Source organism: Acanthochromis polyacanthus, chromosome 8 (genome assembly GCF_021347895.1).
Source record: "Acanthochromis polyacanthus isolate Apoly-LR-REF ecotype Palm Island chromosome 8, KAUST_Apoly_ChrSc, whole genome shotgun sequence".
Lineage (NCBI taxonomy): Eukaryota > Metazoa > Chordata > Actinopteri > Pomacentridae > Acanthochromis > Acanthochromis polyacanthus.
The window spans coordinates 18553287-18575192 of record NC_067120.1 but is presented as its reverse complement, the minus strand read 5'-3'; the positions used below and the strand labels follow the sequence as shown (position 1 = coordinate 18575192).

General features: G+C 39.1%; 1 protein-coding gene across 1 annotated transcript; it reads left to right on the top strand.

Moving 5' to 3' along the window:
* Positions 1-308: 308 nt before the first annotated feature.
* On the top strand, positions 309-21865 carry LOC110962623 (periphilin-1-like). The gene is made up of 10 exons (XM_022210614.2): positions 309-544; positions 1426-1491; positions 2683-2756; positions 3927-4190; positions 4467-4528; positions 9117-9200; positions 9751-9923; positions 13634-13710; positions 14545-14679; positions 20574-21865. Coding segments are annotated over exons 2-10 (1041 nt in total). The 5' UTR covers positions 309-544; positions 1426-1490; the 3' UTR covers positions 20745-21865.
* The last annotated feature ends 41 nt before the right edge of the window (positions 21866-21906 follow it).

Genomic DNA, 21906 nt, shown 5'->3' with positions numbered 1-21906 from the left:
AAGGTTACCGTAAATGTGAGTTGTAGTCTCACTGGCTCCTTGACATAAAAAATGTTTGTAATCACGGACAAATATGCCTATTTGTAAAAATACTGATTTTTGATGTGGATATAATTTACAGTTTTTACATTCTTTGTCGTTTGTTTTAGTTTCCAATTTAAAAAGTAATTAATCTTTCCCCCCATGATTTTACTAATTTACTAATAAAGATAATATTTTCTGTAAATTAGCGAAGTAAGGAAAACTCGTTCGGAGCAATCGGCGGCCGACATCTTGTGGCAACTAGACAATTCGTGTTGTCGCCACAAGATGGCAGCTGCTCATTGCTTTCAGATATTTTCACCGAAGAAGAGCCTACAGGAAATGATGTGTTTGGCGCTACTGTACAGTATTTGTAGCTGTGTTTTGGTTGTACCTATGTCCACGAGTTGGAAAGTTTGGGCTGCGGTGTAATTTATATTGGTGTACTTGTGTCTTTAGGCCATAGGCGTGATATGTAATGTGGCCTTTGTGGCAAGGAGTGTTGAAATAGCCTCATTGTTTGGTGAGTTTCTGACGACTTCCTTGTGTACTGATGTTTATACTAGCTAGGTGTGCTAACAGCAATGCTATTACAGCTTTTTAGCCCAGTTACAGCAACATACAGTAGAATACATAGCAAACGTCACCTCTTCACAGTTTGACAGCAGTGACTTGAATACCAGTTCCTCTTCTGCTCACTTATGCGGACTGTTTACATTCAGATGTCTGCTGCAGACATCTAGGTACTCTGGATATTTGGCTGTGAAAAGGGGAACGGACACGCAGTGTCCCCTTACGACGGTCAAATTAGGTTAAGGGGCGACCCAAACCTTTATATACCTACAACTCTTACTTCTGTAAAAGCCTGTTATCCATTCAGTTAGACATTTCAGGTAAAACTTTAACGCTGAAACTTACTTGCAAAATTGTGAAACCTGTATTCTACAGTTTCTGCGGAAATACTACTTTGCTTTGGCTCGCAAATCTGCACAGCATTCAGTTAGTGTGTCCAGAGAGGCTAAGGATTTGGTAAAAACCCCATTTCAGATGCCTATAAGCTTCATTCCATTTGTAAAAATAAAAATTACAAAAACAAGCCAATTAAAAGAACAGTGCTTTTATCTACATCCAGACTGCACTGCACAAGGTCCACATGTAAAACCGCTGTATTTATACAAGTGCAGCCTGACTATTGCTTACTACAGAGCTGTCACTGTTTATGAAAAGGGATCAGTTAATGTTTTTGGTTGGGCTATACTACAAATGTCGTTGAACAGAGGTCAACAACCGTGTCTATGCCTGTATTTGTGTGTGCGTTTGTGTATACTACAGGGTCTTTTCTTCAGGGTGTTTGTGCACTGATGGAGTCAGATGAATTAAGCTTTATTTCTTTTTTGCTTATAGGTCCATCATTATTCCCTAAAACACCTTGAGGACACCAGACAGAGAAACAACATCACTCCTGCAACAGTGTGTGAAAATAACTGCATTTTGCACATTTTTTTCAACCCTACAGTAGTCTTTCATAGAAATCTCATCCTACAACTGGACTGTTTTGGCTGTTTCCCTTTCTTCTGCATATGGAAATGTTTATAGCACATCATTCAGAGATTAAAGAGAATTATTTCAGTCATCAAAATGTGAGCCTGGCGAAGGTCATGCCAGAAATTTTTGAAATCGTGTTGTTTCTGTAGGATTGTGCTGGAGCTGGACACTTTAGCCTTCAGTGTCATGTGCAGACTTCAGCTGATGACTAGAGTAATCAGTTTGGTAAATAAATTCAAATGCGTATAATAACTATGAATAAGTGTTTGCACAAGTTCACATATAAAATAAGCCATGTCAGCATAGCATATTTTCTTCTCAATAGTCATTAGAAAAGCATTTTCAAAAAGACTGTAGTGGAGAACAAATTTTATAACTTTGTTGCGTAAAGGTTGGAAGTCCAGTGACTGATGCATTTGACCAAGAAAAAGTGGGGATCATGTGGATGTGACAAACACAAAAACTGCTAGTCAACAAGGGCCTGCTAGAAATGTTTTCTGTCTGCAGTGCATGTCTGTTATGAATTGTCAGAACAACAGCTGGACAGATCTTTACCAGCAGCCTCCAGCTCCCATCCTGCCAACACCCCAGTGTTCTTATGAAGGGTGATTAACAGCTGTCCGACAGAGCCATGCATGTCTATGTTGTTCCATGAACCCTGACAAAGCATGAAGTGTCATCATCAAAACTTTTAAAGATTGTGGCTCCAATCTCCATCTTTACAAACTTCACCAGGAGGGAAAAGAAGCCTGACAGTTTCAATTGAAGCTTTCTTTCACTGGATAATATACTAACAGCACAGTTGGTTTCTGCCTCTGCTGATGACTTACAAATTAGACAGCCTGTTGCATTGCTAATCAGGGTTAAATACTCGGCACTCATGTATCACAACATTGTTTTTAAAGTATCTGGCCTTTATTTTGGCTACCCGTAGAACAATGTTTGTCAGGCTTTTTCTCTCCTAAACATGTCTATTCAGGCATCTTCCAGTTCATGTCAAATCTGTATGAATAGAATTTTATAATTTTGCTATATATTAGGCTCAATGTAAAAGTTACTTCATAGCCTTACATTGAATTCTAAACAACACATACTCTTTTTTTCCCCCCCTTGTAGTGGCATATCGCCGTGGTCGAAAAAGTATTAGAGAGGAATATGAAGACCACTTCTCATCAGCAGATGCAAGAGAGGTAAGGAAAGATGTGGTTTGCGTGGCAAAAACTGTATTCCTTTGAGTAAGCCCACTAGTTACTAAGTGAAAAACTGCATTGTTAAAGTGGCAGTACCTGTGGCTATTACTGTTAAGTGCAATTTGTAATCAATCATTGCATTTGATGTGTTTTAGAGCATCACTTACCAGAAATCCTAAGTTTTTAATTTCCAAATTGTATGCTTTTTTTTTAAACTTTCATTGCATACAGCTGTCCTTATGAAGTATGTACTGTACGTACTTTTTATACACCATTCTAGTTTCTGCTGTCAGTAAGAAGCTTTTGAATTCAGACATGTCTGGATGTGGAAAGACCGGTGGTACTTGTGAAAGTATTTGGTCCATTTTGGGTTCAGATGACCGTAAGGATCCTCTGACTTTGGTTTAAAAACACCAAAGATTTTCCCTTTTGGGTCTTTGACAAAGTACATACAATGAGGACTTTTTTGTCATAACATTAAACTTTGACAGTTACATTCTTTACTGGGACATATGAAATCTTTCTTGGCTTTCTCCCTCTTGTTCACTATCTTTATTTTTTGTCATTTTTAATATCTTCTTTGATATATATATATATATATATAGGAAGCAACAATAACAACCTCTGAGCTGAAATGGTTAATTTTGCTCAAGATTTGGATTCTGCATTAAGACAGACCTGCTCAATTTTATCTTTCAGCAAGTTATTCCTTTCAATGACTTTGCTTGTCTTCTTGCTTGTAAATTTTTCACCAAAACAATCTCCCTGGCCTCATTTTTGCAGGGGAATTGTTGCTACAACCTGGATTTAGAGTTGCCCAATATGATCATGACTGGTTTTAAGAAATTTTTAAAAAGCCAGAAGGCCTCCCTTGAATTTACTTCAAACTGTTACCTAATTTGGCAATAGGTCGTGACTTGACAGACTTGTATTTCAACAAAAAATCGTTGATATTGCCACTAACTGTCCTTGAACACTTTTGCTGTTAAAAATTTTAAGGTTTTAGCTTTGAATGGCCATGAGTAGTGAGATTTTCTTCAGTGTTGTAGCGACTTCTCATGACACTCAAGCACAACATTATGTCATCTACTATGTAGGGGTTTTTCTTTTATTTCCTTTTGGCTCAGGCTAATGTACTAAAATGTCAGTTATGATGTCTTGTCATTTCAGGTGACGGTTCATCGAGTTGTCAATATTGTTGAAAAGAGGAACCCAATGTCACGACTGGGGGTGGAATTTGATAGAGGATTTAATGATGACTCATGGTATGGCAATCCTCGAAATTACCACGAAAGTTACCAGGACAGTTACCAGGACAATTACCAGGAAGAAAGAGGTCACAGCGAAGGGAGCTATCCATCCAATGACCGCCGGTACTTTGACGATAACCATAACTTTGGAAATTATCGCAGACATTCCTCTCCACCACGAAATGTAAGACAAACTTTTCATGCATGGTCTTTACACTAAAACCTGTTTTGTGCTACAAGTCAGTGCCAGTCTATAGTTAGATCACATTAAGACATGACTGAATGGTGTACCAATGTGTGTCACTGTAGGAAGGTTAACAGCTACAGGACATAGTGCTTTCATTAGTTAAGATTCTTGTAGGCCCTTTGCAGATTCAAGCAATTACAGTAGCCACAAAAGCAATCCACATTTACTGCATTTTTCAGTTAATGCTGCTGAAATTCTGATTTTTGCTTTCAGGGGGCCTCGTACTCTCAACAGAGCTATGGAAGAGATGATCTGAGGCATCAGTTAGAATCAAGGTAGTATGTTGATCCTTTTATTTCCAAGATTCTTAATTTGTCAAATACGTTTATTCTTGTTTCATTCTGATTCTGTCAAATTATATTTTTTTCACTGAATTCTTTGTGTAATTCATCAAATTGACCACTAGATGGAGGCAGAGTTCCGTCTTTTGAAAAACTGGCTGAACCTTGTAATACGTGACTCTGTTAATATGTAGTATCATGAAGCAATATGTTAAACAAGCTCATAAGTCTAAAGTCACTTTTTCAAAATAACTTTTCCATCAACATTCAACAATAGTAAAAAAAAACAAAAAAAAACATACCATCTACAATTAAACATTGTTGCTGTGGCAGAAAATTGTAGCTTCAGGGAAAAAAACATATTTCAATTCATTTATATTGAAATTTTTAAATAAAATCCACATGTGCAGGACGAAGAACAACTACATCAACAGAAACTTTTCCTTTTTCTGGCCACTTCGACATACCACCACTTTACGGGGCCCAGGCCCCTTTCCAGGAGTCATACCCGGCTAAAGAAAAGGACAAAGGGCACTAGTGTCTACTCACTCAGCCAAATAACCCCACCTCTACCCCTTACCCCACCCTGAGAGGAAAAACAGCTGGACCACTCCTTCCCTCAGTCAAACACTCACTCATGCGCACAGCTCAGACACTCAGAGCAGCATATATGTCCTGTCTTTTTGGTCCTTTTTGCATTAAAACAATAGTTAGGGGCATGTTGGTCAAATGCTTTAACCTCTTAAGCCCGGTCGGCCCACAGGTGTGCCGAAGAAATTTTTTCTGAAAATATGGCCAGGGTTTAAGAGGTTAAGGTGTGTAAAAACATGCCTACTATTAAATAGGCATTTGACCAACCTAAATTACAAATTTAGGATCATATAACCAATTTCATATGACCTAATCTTCCGTTTTTTTTGAAAATTTACTCCTGTGGATTTTTCCTGAAGCCTTGGATGGTGGTGGCGGCATACATACATGAAGCACTGAACGACCACTTTTAAGACTCGTGAACCTGTGTTGAATGTTTTTAAAATTCGACAAATTAACTGCCATAAACAAAACTGATCAACTGCTCAAAACAACATTAGTATGGGGTTTCTACTAGTAAGCACTTCATGAAAGTTTTACAACACATGATTGACTTAAAGAAAAAGATTTTTTTTAAAAAGAAGAACAACCTTCCCTGAAACAGTTTTCAGTTGTCCACAGATACACCGAAGTAGCTTTTCCTGCTCCTGACCATTAAATGGTGTCTTCCTAATATTTTGCCAGTGTAAGTGAACGAGGGCATAATTTAGAGTTTTTGTTCTGGGTAAAAATGCATTCTACAACTAAACTAGAAGTAAAAATGATGATCAGTTACATAGTTACAGTTGTTAAACCGATCAAGTGAATATTTCACTAAGTCAAAGTCTAGCTGGTCCCAGATTCCTTCACTGTAGGAAAATCAAAGAGGGAATTCAGTACTGAATGACTGACGATTGATGTGACTGTGTTAAATAACTATATTATCCTCTGAAAAACTGTAGATTTTTTTCTTCATTTTGTTATGAGAACTATTTGGTTTTTAACTCTCATCCCTCACATTGGATGCAGATTACTCAGGGACTGTACAATGGTAAGTTTGAAAAAGTGAAGGTTTGCAATGACCAGAAACTTACCAGTATAAAAGGGTAACCCAGTGTTGTTTTCAGACAGAACTGAAATTTGTCATCCTCTTCTGTCATGGTACCCATGTATTATTGGTCTATAATCACAACAGTATAACTGCGGTGTTTTTATTTAGGGTAAATTTACACTTTAGCTTCACCTGTCAAGAAGCAGCTGACTGCTTCTGCCCTCATCTTATTGCATCGACCACAGATCAAGAAGTAGGATTCTTTCTTGCAGACGGTACTTCTGTTGCTTTGATGACAAATGAACAGCACTCTTAATGAACAGTTAGCGTTGTACAGTAGCTAATGATATCAACTGGAGTAAAGATCAGTGTATAACTAGTTGCTATTAGTTTGTTTTATCTCGTGGGGCTTATGGGTAATTTTAGGCTTCATGACTCGCCAAACTTGTGTATTGATTGTATCGTGAAACATTCACTTTAAGTGTCTGAAATTTTACCCTATAGATTTTGCTTGTTTTTCCTAAATACACACGTGGACAAAATTGTTGGTACCCCTCAGTTAAAGAAGGAAAAACCCACAATTCTCACTGAAATCACTTGAAACTCACAAAAGTAACAATAAATAAAAATTTATTGAAAATTAAAGAATCAAAAACAGCCATTACTTTTGAATTGTTGATTAAGATAATTATTTAAAAAACCAAACTAATGAAACAGGCCTGGACAAAAATGATGGTACCTCTATAAAAGATTGAAAACTATTTGACCAGAGTGACATGATTAACTCAGGTGTGTCATTTAATTGACATCACAGGTGTTTCCAAACTCATAATCAGTCAGTCTGCCTATTTAAAGGGAGACAAGTCGTCACCCTGCTGTTTGGTGAAAAGGTGTGTACCACACTGAACATGGACAACAGAAAGCGAAGGAGAGAATTGTCCCAGGACATCCGAAAAAAAATTATAGACAAACATCTTAAAGGTAAAGGTTATAAGACCATCTCTAAACAGCTTGAAGTTCCTGTGACAACAGTGGCTCATATTATTCAGAAGTTCAAGACCCACGGGACAGTAGCCAACCTCCCTGGACGTGGCCGCAAGAGGAAAATTGATGACAAATTGAAGAGACGGATCGTTGGAATTGTATCCAAAGAGCCCAGAGCAACCTCCAAAGAAATTAAAGGTGAACTCCAAGGCCAAGGTACATCAGTGTCAGATCGCACCATTCGTCGTTGTTTGAGCCAAAGTGGACTTCATGGGAGACGACCAAGGAGGACACCACTGCTGAAAAAAACTCATAAAAAAGCCAGACTGGAATTTGCAAAAATGCATGTTGACAAGCCACAAAGCTTCTGGGAGAATGTCCTTTGGACAGATGAGACCAAACTGGAGCTTTTTGGTAAGGCACATCAACTCTATGTTCGTAGACTCAAAAACCAAGCATACGAAGAAAAGAACACTGTCCCTACGGTGAAACATGGAGGAGGCTCAGTAATGTTTTGGGGCTGCTTTGCTGCATCTGGCACAGGGTGTCTTGAAAGTGTGCAAGGTACGATGAAATCTGAAGACTATCAAGGCATTCTGGAGAGAAATGTGCTGCCTAGTGTCAGAAAGCTTGGTCTCAGTCGCAGGTTATGGGTCTTCCAACAGGACAACGATCCAAAACACACAGCCAAAAACACCCAAGAATGGCTGAGAGAAAAGCGTTGGACTATTCTAAAGTGGCCTTCTATGAGCCCAGATCTGAATCCCATTGAACATATGTGGAAGGAGCTGAAACATGCCATTTGGAGAAGACACCCATCAAACCTGAGACAACTGGAGCTGTTTGCTCATGAGGAGTGGGCCAAAATACCTGTTGACAGCTGCAGAACGCTCATTGACAAATACAGAAATCGTTTAATTGCAGTGATTGCCTCAAAAGGTTGTGCAACAAAATATTAAGTTATGGGTACCATCATTTTTGTCCAGCCCTATTTCATTAGTTTGTTTTTTTAAATAATTATGTTAATCAACAATTCAAAAGTGATGGCTGATTTTGATTATTTAATTTTCAATAAATTTTTATTTATTGTTACTTTTGTGAGTTTCAAGTGATTTCAGTGAGAATTGTGGGTTTTTCCTTCTTTAACTGAGGGGTACCAACAATTTTGTCCACGTGTGTAAGTACACAATTTCTTTTTCAACCTTTGTATTTGGATATAACTTTGTACTGCATGAATGAAAATTTGGTGTTTGGCAAATGGCGATCTAAGTCTTGGCTGCTTCAAACAGACCACGAGTCAAAAGTTTGAGGCCTCGTTAGACCTGCTTTTTGTTTGAGATGTGGCTTGAGTTCAAGCAGAGGTCATGACAGCCAGGTGCCTTTTGGTTGCTTATACCTCTACAAAACACGTTGTCCGGACCTGAGCTTTGAGTTTGGAAAATCTTGAAAACAAGATGGAATGATCAATGATGATTTAGTAGTTTTCCTAGATGTGTGAAACTTTTAAAATGCTGTCAGAATTTTCATTACATGGTTAAATAACAGATCCAGTGACCGTGCTTTCTAACTTCAGCTCCATATTTAGGGTTAATCAAGGCTTTGCATACAACTAAAGACAGGTCATAGTGAGGAGAGACCAAAATTGGTCCGTCTGTCAGCCAGCTGTTGGTTGCGCCAAAGTGGGAGATTGCCTCTGTTCCACAAATTGATCAGTGTGCCGCAGTGCCCCACTGAGTCTGAATTTAAATCTTTGTGGTTTGTCTTCTGCTTACTCTGTTTCCATTACTAATGTGAAGGCGTTCACTGATGAGTATCCAGCATTTTTCTTCTTAAGCTATTAATGATGAAAATTGCATATTTTAAACATGCATTTAGTATACTGTAATAGATTTATTTTTACTCTTTTCGTGGGACTTTTCTTTATAAAACTGCCTTACTTGCCTGTATGTGTTTGATTGTATTTCTTCTTGGTTTCAGGAGCAGTGGTAGACCTCATCATTTCCGCAAAAGAGGTCAAGGGTTAGGCCCTCCTCCGAGGACAGAACAGGACAGAAAAGCCAAGTCTGTGCCCTCACATTCATAATGCTTTCTAGTGTCCATTTAACAAACGCCTTTCTAAGCACAGAGGTCTTAAAAACAGATGTCTGCTTTTTGATTTAAGAGGTGAAGCAAGAAGTGGGTTTCCAATCAGTCTTAGTCTTTACAGAGCGTTTAACATTTAACTGAGGCTATTGCTTTGACATTAAAACACATAAATTAACTTTTTCTTGATGCTTTTAAACAAGCTGTCACACCATAAAATGTATTTTTTCTGTTGTTATCTTGCTAATTAGGAAAATTTTAAAAAGCATGAAAGCTGAGCCTGTTACTCAAGTGAAGCTAAATGACTTGCTCACCAAAACGAAGACAGAAGTATTGCTAAAGTTCTAAACAGATACACCGTTTTTAAGACCATACTATACAATATATCCGCATGGTGTGTGTGTGTGTGTGTGTTCTGTTTTGTCACCAATAAATTGCTTTACTGTACAGTGTTACTTGATATGTACTTTGGAAGGAGTCAGTGGACGCACAAATTCTTGATTGTTTCTTCCTATCATTATTTCCATAGAGAAGACCGTGATGACTACAGGACCTGTCAGCCTCTTGTAATCACGCGGGACCGCTCTCCTGGAAGGAGGGAAGCCCAGCCATCTGTAACTGTTCGCTCTGGATCAAATACCAACAGGAACTTCTCTCCTGACAGGGACAAAGGCTATCCATATCAGCAGGCACAGCAAAAGCGTAAGTATCAAAGTCCTTAGATTATAGTGTGTTCTCTGAATGAGGTTTGCTCCTCTCTGCCACTAAGTGACCTAATCCCCATCTCCCCTCTGAGGACGTACCACTTACAGACCAATGTCACAGCTGTAATGCTTGAGTGAGTTTGTGAGGGCTAGAAATGGTACAAAAAGAAAGAATGGGACACATGATTGTGACAGCACACATTGTTTGCAAACGGTGCGTCACCATTTATGAACAAGATTTAAGACTTGCATTTCATTTGCAGTGTTTATACATATGAACTAACTACCAAGAGTCTGAATTGCCATGAACATCTGTAAATCCTATGCAGACATTTGACTGAAAATAATAACAGCAAGCAGCCAGATAAATTTGCATTACTCATCCGTGTCATATTGGTAACAGATACATTTCTTCTCCATACCATGTATGCTTCGTTTGTGCACATTTTATGAGGGGTAGGATAACTGTGTATAGATGTCACCAGTTTTGGTATGAACTATGGGTAAGTCCCTCCAAAAAGTCTGCAGATATGTGAGCACATAGGACAGGAACTTAATAGCACTGAAAAGTCTGCATCAGAGCCCTCAGGATGATTTGACAGTGAATGAGGCCCACACACATTGTGCAGAACTGCACCTCAAAGTTTGTGAGTACAGAGATTGGGATTTGAGCTCTTAACAGAGCGGATGCAGAGAGATGTTTGCCTGCGGCTCTCTTCTTGAGATGGGTGTGGGCAGTAACAGCTTAGTTGGATGTAAAGCTACACATTGTGAAACAGCCTGTTTGGAACAGAGCTGAAACCAGGTCACCCTGATAGCTTACCTGGTTGAGCGGGTGGCCCCCCTTTCCTGTCTCTTCTAAACTGTCTCTGTAAAAGACAAAAAAAAGCAAAAACAACATAGGTAGTGGTGCTACAGAAATCACAATATGTGCACTATTTTCAGTTGAAACTTGAAATACAAATTCTTGTGACACGTGAGACTTGCATTGACTGCATTGAAAACGGGGTATAGTAGGGGATCTTTACGTCTTCCGTGGTTGTCAAATAGCTGAAGTTAATGGATTCAAAAAACCTTGTCTTTCTATCTCGCTAAATGGCACTGAAAAGTAGGACTCCAAAAAAAGCTGACAATTGTGGTTCGGTGGTCTACAGATTATGTGCTGTGCTCTTAACCTTAGTAGAGCCACTACTGAGCAGTGTTCAGTACATGTAAATGCTGCCAATCTTAATTCACATGGCAGATATTAGGTTGCTCCATTTTGGATTTGTAATTGAAATCTTTCTCAGATACTTGAGCAATCATCGTCTTTAAAGCAAATTTGACACTGAGAGAGGCAGCCGAAAAGTCTTTTCTCCATTTCTGATTCAAACATGCGCTGCTCAGCTCTGTTTTCCACCTTTGATTTTAAATCTGTTGCACAGACCTCGCAGTAATGGACTTGACTGTATGACCTGGCACCCCAGTGGATGGCGTGACATCTAATAACAAAGCACTACTCTGAACTACCTGACACGCTGTGACTGGCCACAGCATGAAAGAAAGCTAAAAGTGAATTGATAATGGGAGTGATCCAGGAAAGTAGTGAGTTTATTCTCATCTATACAATGTTTCTCTGTGCAGCTGTTTCACCCTGTGTAATTACAACAATGAACATAATTTTCCCAGTTTACAAAGGCACATGCATATTTGAAATGTCTAAAGGAATTAATAGGTTAAGCATCTGTTTTCAGAGATGGTGTGTAATATGAGGGGTCAGGGTGTGCTGAAACATGTTAGGATGTTAATTACGCTAACACCGAGCACTTTTAGATGCTGGGAAAAAGGATGCCCTTGGTCTATTGGGGTGCTTTGGCTTTGGATTCAGAACCTGACCTTTTCTTCGGTGCTTTAACGATGTCGTCAGAATCACTTTGAGCCTCTCATTTGACATACTTTCTTTTCTGAGTTTTATAGCCTTCAGAACTTTAATGAGCAATGCTGAGCTCATGATATTTGTCAATTTGCTTTTACGAAAGCTTGTTTTAAAGTGTTTTGACATGGGCAGTGTTATTTATTTGAGGGGAGCTATGTGGACAGTCATTTCTGCAGTCCTTTGATTTCTAAGATGTGTAAACATATTTTTGTGTGTGGAAAGCTTAGCTCCATCTAGTACCACCCTTTGAAAATGCAATAAAACAGTGAGAAAACAGTTGTACCTCCCACCCTCTCACCCATCTGGGATACTAATTAGGGCAGCACAGAAAAGTACACAAAAATAGTGTTTGGTGATAAGAATATGTCTCCCAAGCTTTGTTATACACACAGATTCCCTGTACTATGTTTGTTTGTTTGTTTGTTTTTTATCTGTCTTAATCTTTAAGGATGAAGACTAACTGGTTGGCTTTGTAAATGTTTGGCTGATTATTCACTACACCTCTAATAAACTATAGTGCATGGCTGCTGACTGAAACCCTTTTATGATAGTCCAAAGAGTGCGCTCCTGGAGAAATCTAGCTGGGGACGTCATGTTTGTTGAATCCTCTGCTCCAGTTACAGAAACCATGTCCTTTATTCACTTGATGTAAGGATACTAATGAGCCCCCAGCTGAGCTCTGTGTTCAACCTTTTCCTCCACATACGCAAACACACACACACACACACACACACACACACACACACACACACACACACACACACACACACACACACACACACACATGTTTCCATCATTGTAACTGGAGGGCTGTGTAATTTTTTTTTTGCAAATTAAAAGGTAATTTATTTATTTTTTTAGAAGCTGTACTATTAAAACCCCTCTAGATGATGACAGGCTGTTTGCCTCAACTTCAGTTTTGAAAGAACAGCTTTAACAGCTACAAACCCTTGAGCCTTCAGACATGGTTCAGTGACCTGCCATATTAAGTAGAGCATTAAAAGTGTCTGGCTTTTGCACTGTTGCTTGTCTGTATGCACTGAACCACAGTATCCAGTCTTTTTGCAGTGTCTGCAGGTTCTCTGTAAAAGTGCCATCTTGGGCCTCAATAGTCCCCGCTGAGGTACTCAGATGAAGTTTTACCATAGATCACCCTAATCACAATGACTTATTTCATTAGTAAAAACAAACAGTCCTATTTGTTTTGTTTTTTTTTTAATCTAGACACACCGGAGCCAACAGAGGACAATGTTTCAGTTTAAGCACAGCTGAACTCCACAACCACCATTGTGTGGGAGACTAAAACAAGGGAGTATTGAAAAGAAACTGTGATTTATACTTTTTAGCTGCCTCATAATGCTGTGGCCTCACGGTGGTTCATAGTGATCACTGAGTGTTATTTTGATGCCTCACAGTAGAAAGCAGTTGCTCCTCTGGGGTGTCTTTGTAAAATATTATTTTATGGCATTTTGCTGTTATTAGTCAGCACATTAGAGAGACCTAAGAAATGTGTAGAAAGGAGGAGAGTAAAATATAAAACAGATCTCTGTCCAGATTTGACCAGGGATGTTGTATTTAACATGGCATATGTCCAAGACCGGGGGGGATGTTCCCTCAGGGTTTATCTCAGTTCAGGGGAAAATTCAAAGAACATTGTTTCCTTTCTCATGTATTGTTTGGATAACCCTCTTTTTGAAGTAATCTAATCTCAGTCAGAACTTTTTGTTTAACAAAACTGTCTGAGGATCAATATGTACTTATTTGCTTACTGTACTCTGATATTTTCTCCATAGATAAGCCCAATGTGGTGACGAGCCACACTATCAGCAGCTCTGTAGAGGGGCCTTCTCATGGTTCAGGATCTTCAAAGGTAATGCCAGTATTTTACAAAAGTTGTTAATAACTGTAACGTGTCCATGTTACAATTATTAAATTTTCTCATTATCTAACAGCTCGGGAAAACAACTCTGTTAATGTGAGCTATAAAGAAATGTTACAGAATATAACCACAGATGCATAATCTAAACACTGACCTACAAGACAACTGCAGCTTGCTGCGTAATGGTTGTGGCCCAAACAAACTGCACACTGTTCATATTAGTCATGGTCCACTTTTTCATGTGGTTTGAAAACAAGGAAATATTTACAACATTTAAGGACTGTCAATTTTAGGATTTGCCAGATTGAGTTTACAAAACAACATGAGGACATTTTTTTGCACCACCATTAATTTATGCAGTCTTGAAGTCTGGAAGTGTCTTTCAGTTCCGTTAAAAACAAGAGTTATCAAACTGTCCTGTAATGTGACTTTAACATATCGATGTGTAATATGCAGTATATTTATTGTAGTCAATGTGCCAAAAACATCGGTATGTTTTTATAATTTACTAAATGTGTTTTTGGTTGATACACATTTTGGTTATGCTTTCTGTAATTGTATGCGTAACCAATTAAAGTATTTGTGTCTCTGGCTATAAACTTTGGTCTTTGGCTATCAAGAGCCTGCAGTCAGAGAAGTGCACTCTGTATAGTACCTCATTTCTGTTTATTGTTGACATGCAGCATGCTTAATAAGACACACTCGAAAACAGGAACTCAACACCTGTAAGAGTACAGAGTTGTCTCTATTCGAAACACTTTGAAATCAGAGCCAGTTTCTAAACCTGCTGACCTCAGCTCTAACCCTTAACCTTTGGCCTGCCAGGAAAAACCTTCAGCATCTGTAGCGGTGTCGGAGGAGGTGGCGGCTGCCAGCATGGAGCCAAAGCTGACACCAGAGGAGGACTTCAAGGCTCGCCGGTTGGAGGCCATTAAGGCTAAGGCGCTGGAAATTGAGACGGTAGTCAGATTTACTCCATGAAACAGCCTAACTTCTATGAATTTATGATGCTTTGTTGGTTGTGCTACAACATCATCAACCATGAATATCTTTACTTCCTGTTTTAGATCTGAACCTTCCTTCATTAGTATCACTAGGTCTTTAATATCATATTTAACTTTTATTTCTTACCCAGACATGTAATTATATTTTATTCCCTTACTATCCGGCATTAAGGTCAGATTGTCTTTCAGATTTCTTTAAGCGACATTTTTTGTCATGATCAAGGAGCATTTTATTTTATTACGTCTCTAGTAAGGGTACTGACACTCAAGTAAGACAGCAAAGGAAACCTGACTTCACTGGACTTTTTTCATTAAGTAGCCTATTTTTTGTTCAGCCTTTGTAGTCTAACATGAGGCTGACCCGTGACAGAGTCTTTTATGCCACACCTGACAACCCTTAATATCCCAAGTTAAGGTGATTACACAGGACTTGATAGCAGCACACTGTGGTTGTGACAAGTCAGCCACAAAACTAAAGTTTCTAACAGGTTCATCTTACTGTGCAGTGGCCTCATATTACATGTGTAGACTTTACCTAGATCTCATGGTGTGCTATGTATCTGGATAGCCCTTTTAAATTGGTTTCATAATGTCCCTGAGAGTCGAGGATTAGATGTGGGAGGTGTATAAATGTGTGCCTTGGCTTGCTGCACCTAATATTTGAGAAGTGCTGTATTTGAGAAACTTTTTTTGTAGAAAAGGAGGATGAGTCAGCTGTAAAGTCCTTAGCACTTCAGGTTGTGACGCTTCTTGTGGCCTACTATTTGGAGTTGCACTTTTTCCCTCCCCTTCATCACTATGCACTACAGTACCACTTATCTGTTCCCGTTAAAGCAGGGCAGGAATTGCCCTGCAGGATGCAGGCGGCCCACCCACAGTGTGGTACATCTCTTGGCATTAGTGCACACATGGTTACCCTGCCATTTCCAGCCGCTTCTACAGACATGGTGAGAGGGAGAAACCTCGACCTCGTCTTTACTGTAACATCTGCCCCAGGCACAGTTGATCTGTCACTGTGGGGGATTGTCCGAGCAGATCAGGTAGTGGGCAACTTTTTTGTGCTCTAGTCTAGTTAGTGTAAAGTAAATCTGCCACATTCTCCAAAAAAATGCATTTTATTATTTATCATACATAAATAGGCCTCAAATCAGTGAAAACCACAAGAAAACTTGGAAAATATCCTTATTTCAATATCACAATGTGATATTGAAATAAGTGCCTGGGAGTGATTTTCACTGAAGTCCATTCATCATCTCAATCAGCACAAATGAAACATATCCATTTCAACTATTAGCCCCTCCATTGAGAGGTCCGGTTTGCAGCTTGAGTGATTAAAATGGCTCTTTTAATATCCCCTAATGTGTACCAGCCCTCAAGTCATTACCCTACTTCCCTTATTATGCAGGACCCCTGCCTGCTTCAGCGCTCATTTGAACAGAGCCTCACTAAATGTCCATGTGAGAACCGTATGTATAATCTCACTCAAACCCCTAACTTCCCAGCCCCCACTCGGTATTCCAGCGCACACTCCTGTCGGTATGTTCACAATTTGGACCTCCACAAACATCCGATTTGAGCAGAAGCCCACTTTTTAAGGCTCCTCCTTAAGGCCCCCAGTGTTGCTGTTTCTCTTGGGGCTCCGGTCCATCCTGTGTGGCCCCATAGTATCAGACTTAAAAATCAGCACATGACTCCCACTTCAGGGAGGGAATCTAGGCAGAACCTCCCTGCAACCTTTTTTTCTAACATAAAGAGCATGCCCAGGTCAAAAGCACTCTTCCTGTTTGTTCAAGTAACATGGGATCAGGTTTTACAATAATAGCAGACTGTATTAAGTCACGTCACAATTGTTTAGTACTGCTATAAAGGTAGAGTCGCACTCTTCATCTCACACAAATTTGCATGTGGTCTGGTGCGCATGACAGCTCACACTCCTCTGTGCTGCAGTAAAATAAAGAGAAATCTCATTCACTCTGAGTTCATTCTAAGACTACTTTTTCCAAGCTTATTTCGCTTATTTTGAAGCGTTCAAGTGTCAAGCTGTGTCTATTGGATATAATGAAGTGAAAATGTAATCACTGTCAGCAAATGTTTTAGCTTGGGAAAAACTAAGGAAGGTGTTGTTTTGAAAGATAGCAAACTTAAATGATTAAGAGGCGCTGTGGAACGTACACCACATGGTTGCATCTCATTAAGCCCTTGTTTCATGTCCTATCTTAAAACCTGAAACCAGGTGTTTTTTTCTAAACAATGCTTAATTTCAGAAAAGTTTGATTATTAATGAACTAATTTTCAGGAAAGAGTAATCTACCCATAAGAAATAGTGGCACAGAAACCTTTTTGAAACTTTGTTTTGCGTTCAGTTGGGATTATTTAACAGAAAACTTTCTGAACAGTCCAAAAAGGAGCAGATGATACTCTGTGGAGATTGAGAAGGAAACATGCTTTGTTGAATAAAGCTGACCCTGAGATCAGCTGGCCACACGTGTCGTGAGCCTCACTTCCTTGTGGTTGCATTGAAGACTATCATTATGTGAGGCCACAAATTCGCTTGACATGATCTGCAGACATTAAAGCGTCCGCCACAGTCCAAACATCTCCCACAGTCTGGGATATTTCTGTCAGAGCTCTCTCGACTGGCCTTCCCCCAGCATGTGTATGTACAATGTATTTTGTGATCCTGTGTTAATAACCCATAATGCCGTAATAATCAGCCATAGTAGCTACTTTACTCTACTAGAGCATTTCATACATTTTCCCTGTAGCTGTAGCAACCATTGTTTCAAATTCATAGACTGTAGCACAGAAGGTTAGTTAGGGATACAGGTATGAACAGACAGGTGGGAATCAAGTATTTGAGCATGCTGTAGCTAGTTCAGTCAGAGATTATCAGGAGGAGAGAGAGGAATGAATAAAAAGGAGGACTAAAGGGGCTGCAGGCATTGCAGTTTTTAACATTTTAATTATCAAGTAGAGCATAAAATGACGACCCGTTTTCTCTCACTAAGCTCTGTGTATAATTTTACAATTTCACATAAACTCATGTAGCCTATTCTGACCCCAGTCTAACATACACAGTTGTGCACCTGGGATTTTTTTCTACCAAACAGGTACTGTCGGTATCCTCCTTTTCAGACACTTGCTTTTTAAACTGGGACTTTTGTTTTGCTTGAAAACACAGTGAAAGGGTCCCATGTGGTAAAGTGTTTCCATGCTTATTGTTCCAGGCTGAATGTCATATTGTTTCTGGTTTCTTTGACCTTTTCTATGTGTTTAAAACCTCACCCAGCTGAGCTCCCTTTTAGATTTTGACTCCAATTTTAAGGTATTTTTTCTTCGTTCTCCTCTTCTCTGTCAGTAGTGATCGTGAAATATTGCAGCAAGTCATACATTCCTGACACTTTATTTGCTCAAAACCCTCAAGTAATGTTAAGTCATATGACAGTGAATCACTTATGCAGATTAGTAGATACGCGATCACAAGTTAGCAAGGACACATTACATAATATATATCTAGGCAAAGGAACAGTAGCTGTGGCTTTAAATTTGCCCGTATCTGGCAGAACCCTGGAATAAAGCTGTTTTACCGGTTAACCTCACATTCTGTTCAAGCATGGACATTGATTTAAGTTGACAGGCAGCATTTTTCTTTTCAAACTTACCAAAGCTGATGACTTGTGTTTTATTGCATTTAACCGACAGTTAATAGTAGATGAGATACTGTCAGATAATTTTTGTTCTACAACGAAGGCCAACAGAGCCCACATTTTTAAAATGGCTGTGTGGTCTGCACATGACACAGATATTGTACCTCTTAGGATGCTGCCACTGTTTTCATTACGTTAAAGAAGTAGGTCACATCTTCAAACACTTGAGCAAAACTGACATGAGAAAGATACTTAAAATTTACTAGACATTATAATGACTATTTTGGTGATTGATACATGTGCATTTTAGTGTACATACATTTTTCTGTGTGGACATTATCTGAGAATTACTACTTGTTTTATCGCCTACAGAGTGTCGGTTTGAAGCCACTGAAAAGTATCCTGTGTGACATTAACTTGAGGAGAAAGGTGATCAGGGCTCAACCTCGGTGTACTCTGATGTCTAATGCTTCTTTTTGACAGGGCAGTGTAGCCTTAAACCTCTCAGTGCCTTCAGTAAACCGCCACACATTTAGCCTTTTCCCCCCAGGTGATAAAGATGTTGTGAGCTTGCACCTGGGACTCTAACAAAGACCTTAACAGCCGTTTTGGGTCGGCAGTAAAATCTGAGAGGGATGTGAGAGCTTGTTGCAATGTGGTGTGAAAGAATGCTACAGCATACTCTGACACCTCACGTCCCTTTTGGTAAAAGCAGACATGCACTTGAATAGACTCGCATACACACATTCACACGACTGTTTCATGAAATACACCGGTTTACCAGATCTGGGTTCATTAGGTTTGAAGTGAGGAGTCGGTCTGTAGAGTTCCCACAGCTGTTAGACAGCAGTGCTAACCCGTGTGGGAGGGGTAAGAAATATATCACCAAATTATAAATGCATGCTTTTTCTTTAACATTATACTTTTTTTGTTATACAACTATACATTGTCACTTGTAAAACAAATACACAAATTTTTACTTTTGTAGTTTTTGTGCCAAGCACGGTGCCAGTTCACTCCCATTGGAGGTTTTTCCTTTTAATTGCTTTTCAACATTAGGTCATGATTTACAACATCTTCAAAAAAATGACTCATGTCAAAGTAAAAAAACAGATTTCTACAATGTCATGTCTGTTACTTAACCCGTAAGATAAGCAGTGGCGTAAGCATTCGCTCCTTTAAGTCAGTATGAGATTCACCTTCAGCCCAATTACAGCATTGAGCCTCTGTGAAAAGGTCTTAGTCAGGCTTTGACATCTGGAGACTGCAGTTTTAATCAGTTCTCTTTTGCAAAACTGTTCAAGCTCTTTCAGGTTCACGGGTTTCATGAGTGAACAGTCCTTTTCAAGTCCAGCTCCTGAACAATCACCTTGTTGTTTTTAAACTATTTCTCTTTAGCTTTTCCTGTATGCTTTGGGTTATTGTCTCACTGGAAAACACATTTCTCCCAAGTCGCGGTTCTGTTGCAAACTGCATCCGATTGTCCACCAGAATTTTCCTGTAGTTTGCTGTATTAATTTGAAGCTTCCAGGACCTGATGGCCGACGTGCATCGCCACATCATGATGCTACCACCACCACCACCACTATGCTTCATGGTGGAGATGGTGTGCTTGTTTCCAGATACAGGTGTCTTTATGATACAGTCACTAGAGACACATTCACTGTACTCACATGATCTCTATTTCACTAATTGTGTGACTTGTATCACCTCTTGATTGGACATTTTTTTGGTTAGGTGAATATTTAAGGAATCACTTATTTTATGTCTTTTTCATTTTTAATTTGCATTACTTTGTAGGAATGTTGTCACATTGACATGAACAAGTTTATTTTGTAAATTCAAGCCAGATTAAATTGGCTGTGATTGATTGTTGAAAAGCGATTGACGAGGAAAACCTCCAAAGTAGGTAAATGCTTTCATTAGGCACTATATATGTACTACACATGCAAAATTGTATGGCACAACCTGTTAACTTAGATTGAGCTGGTGGCAAGTTTAGTTGTGACTACAAATACATATAATGCATTTTGCAAGCCTAGACAGATTATGTTGGAGAGGCTCAGAATAACAAATCCACCGATTTTTGCTGTGAGGGCTAAAGGAATCTTTAGCCTGTTTTGTTTCTTTGCTTTTCTACACTGTATACCTCATTGTATCAACATGAATATTGGCGTTTCTGATATGATTTTTTCATGTGCAGCATTACAGGCAGGACTGTGAGACATTTCGCACAGTGGTGAAGATGCTGGTGGCCAAGGAGCCCAGCTTGGATAATCTGCTGCAAGCTCCACTAGATGCAAACCTGTTGGAGATCAAACAGCACTGCCTCGACGCCCTCAGAAACTTTATGAAGGAGCTCGATGAGATATGAGACTCGTCAGCCTGAACCACACATGGTAAAATGCTGAGGTGACAATGTGGAATATTAATACAAAGAATTTATCCAAAGTGTTACATTTTTAATTCTTCAATCATGGTCTTTAGTCAGATATTAGTGACAGTGATTTTCTTTTAAATCACTCATAAGTATTCTAAACAAAAGACAGAAAGGAGGATGTATCAAGACTAGATTGAATTAATGATGTAATGGAGATGTGGTTACAGTGAAATACCTTTTGTATTTTCAGTAAAATCAAAAGGACTTTTAAGGAAATAAATGCAAGAGGTACAGTTTCTATGAAAGATTCAGCAACTTAGGCTGCATGATTTAATGATGGATCGTGTTGTCAAAACCAGCTACGTGCTTGGTTGGTCTTATTGCTGAATCCTATTGATGATGCACTGCCAGTTAATCATGAAACTAATTTAGTGAAGTGTAAAGAGTTTTGCTTCTGTTATTTACTTTTCTTGCCACTATGATTGCAAATGCTACTGATGCAAACTTAAAGACAGATTGATGTCTTTGAAGTGGGGTTTTATGAGGTGCTTACCCATAGTCAGCGGATTACCGACAACCTATCATAACCCGCACGCTTCAAGTTTGGAGAAGCAGAGACTGCTGTCAGGGATGCCAAGTATACTGTTGTTATTGGGGTCAACAGCAAAATATATTTTAGCCACCTAAAAGACATCCACCTATAAAAAAAAGTCAATATCCACCATAGTGTACACTGTTTAGAATAGTCCCATTACTTTACCTCATCATCAGACACTGCTTTAGCCCTACATTTTGTCAGCCATAGAACTTCCATGTTCTTGCTCACCTGTGTAGATTAGCTGATCAGGCTTCCAGCGATCTACAATAGGTAACACACTGACTATGAGTAGATACCTTATACGATCCCGCTTCAAAGAACAACACAAGTATTCGTCAGCCAGTATTGAAGGGTCCAACTCCGTTTTGCCAGTGCATTACCATTTCATACAAAGGGGACTGCATTTTAGAAGTCATGCATTGTCTTACTTTCAGTTTAAAGTGAACTTATTATGAATATTATCTTTCAGACTTATAGAAAAACTTTTGTAAATAAATGGGGAGGCCTTAAACTAAAATATGTCTTCTTTTTCATTTTTTTTTACAGTATATCCATTTA

Bases quoted from the DNA above. Each gene is read 5' to 3' on its own strand.
- LOC110962623 (XM_022210614.2), top strand. The intron at 13,711-14,544 runs GTAATGCCAGTA...TTGGCCTGCCAG, and splicing joins ATGGTTCAGGATCTTCAAAG to GAAAAACCTTCAGCATCTGT. The intron at 14,680-20,573 runs GTAGTCAGATTT...TTTCATGTGCAG, and splicing joins AGGCGCTGGAAATTGAGACG to CATTACAGGCAGGACTGTGA.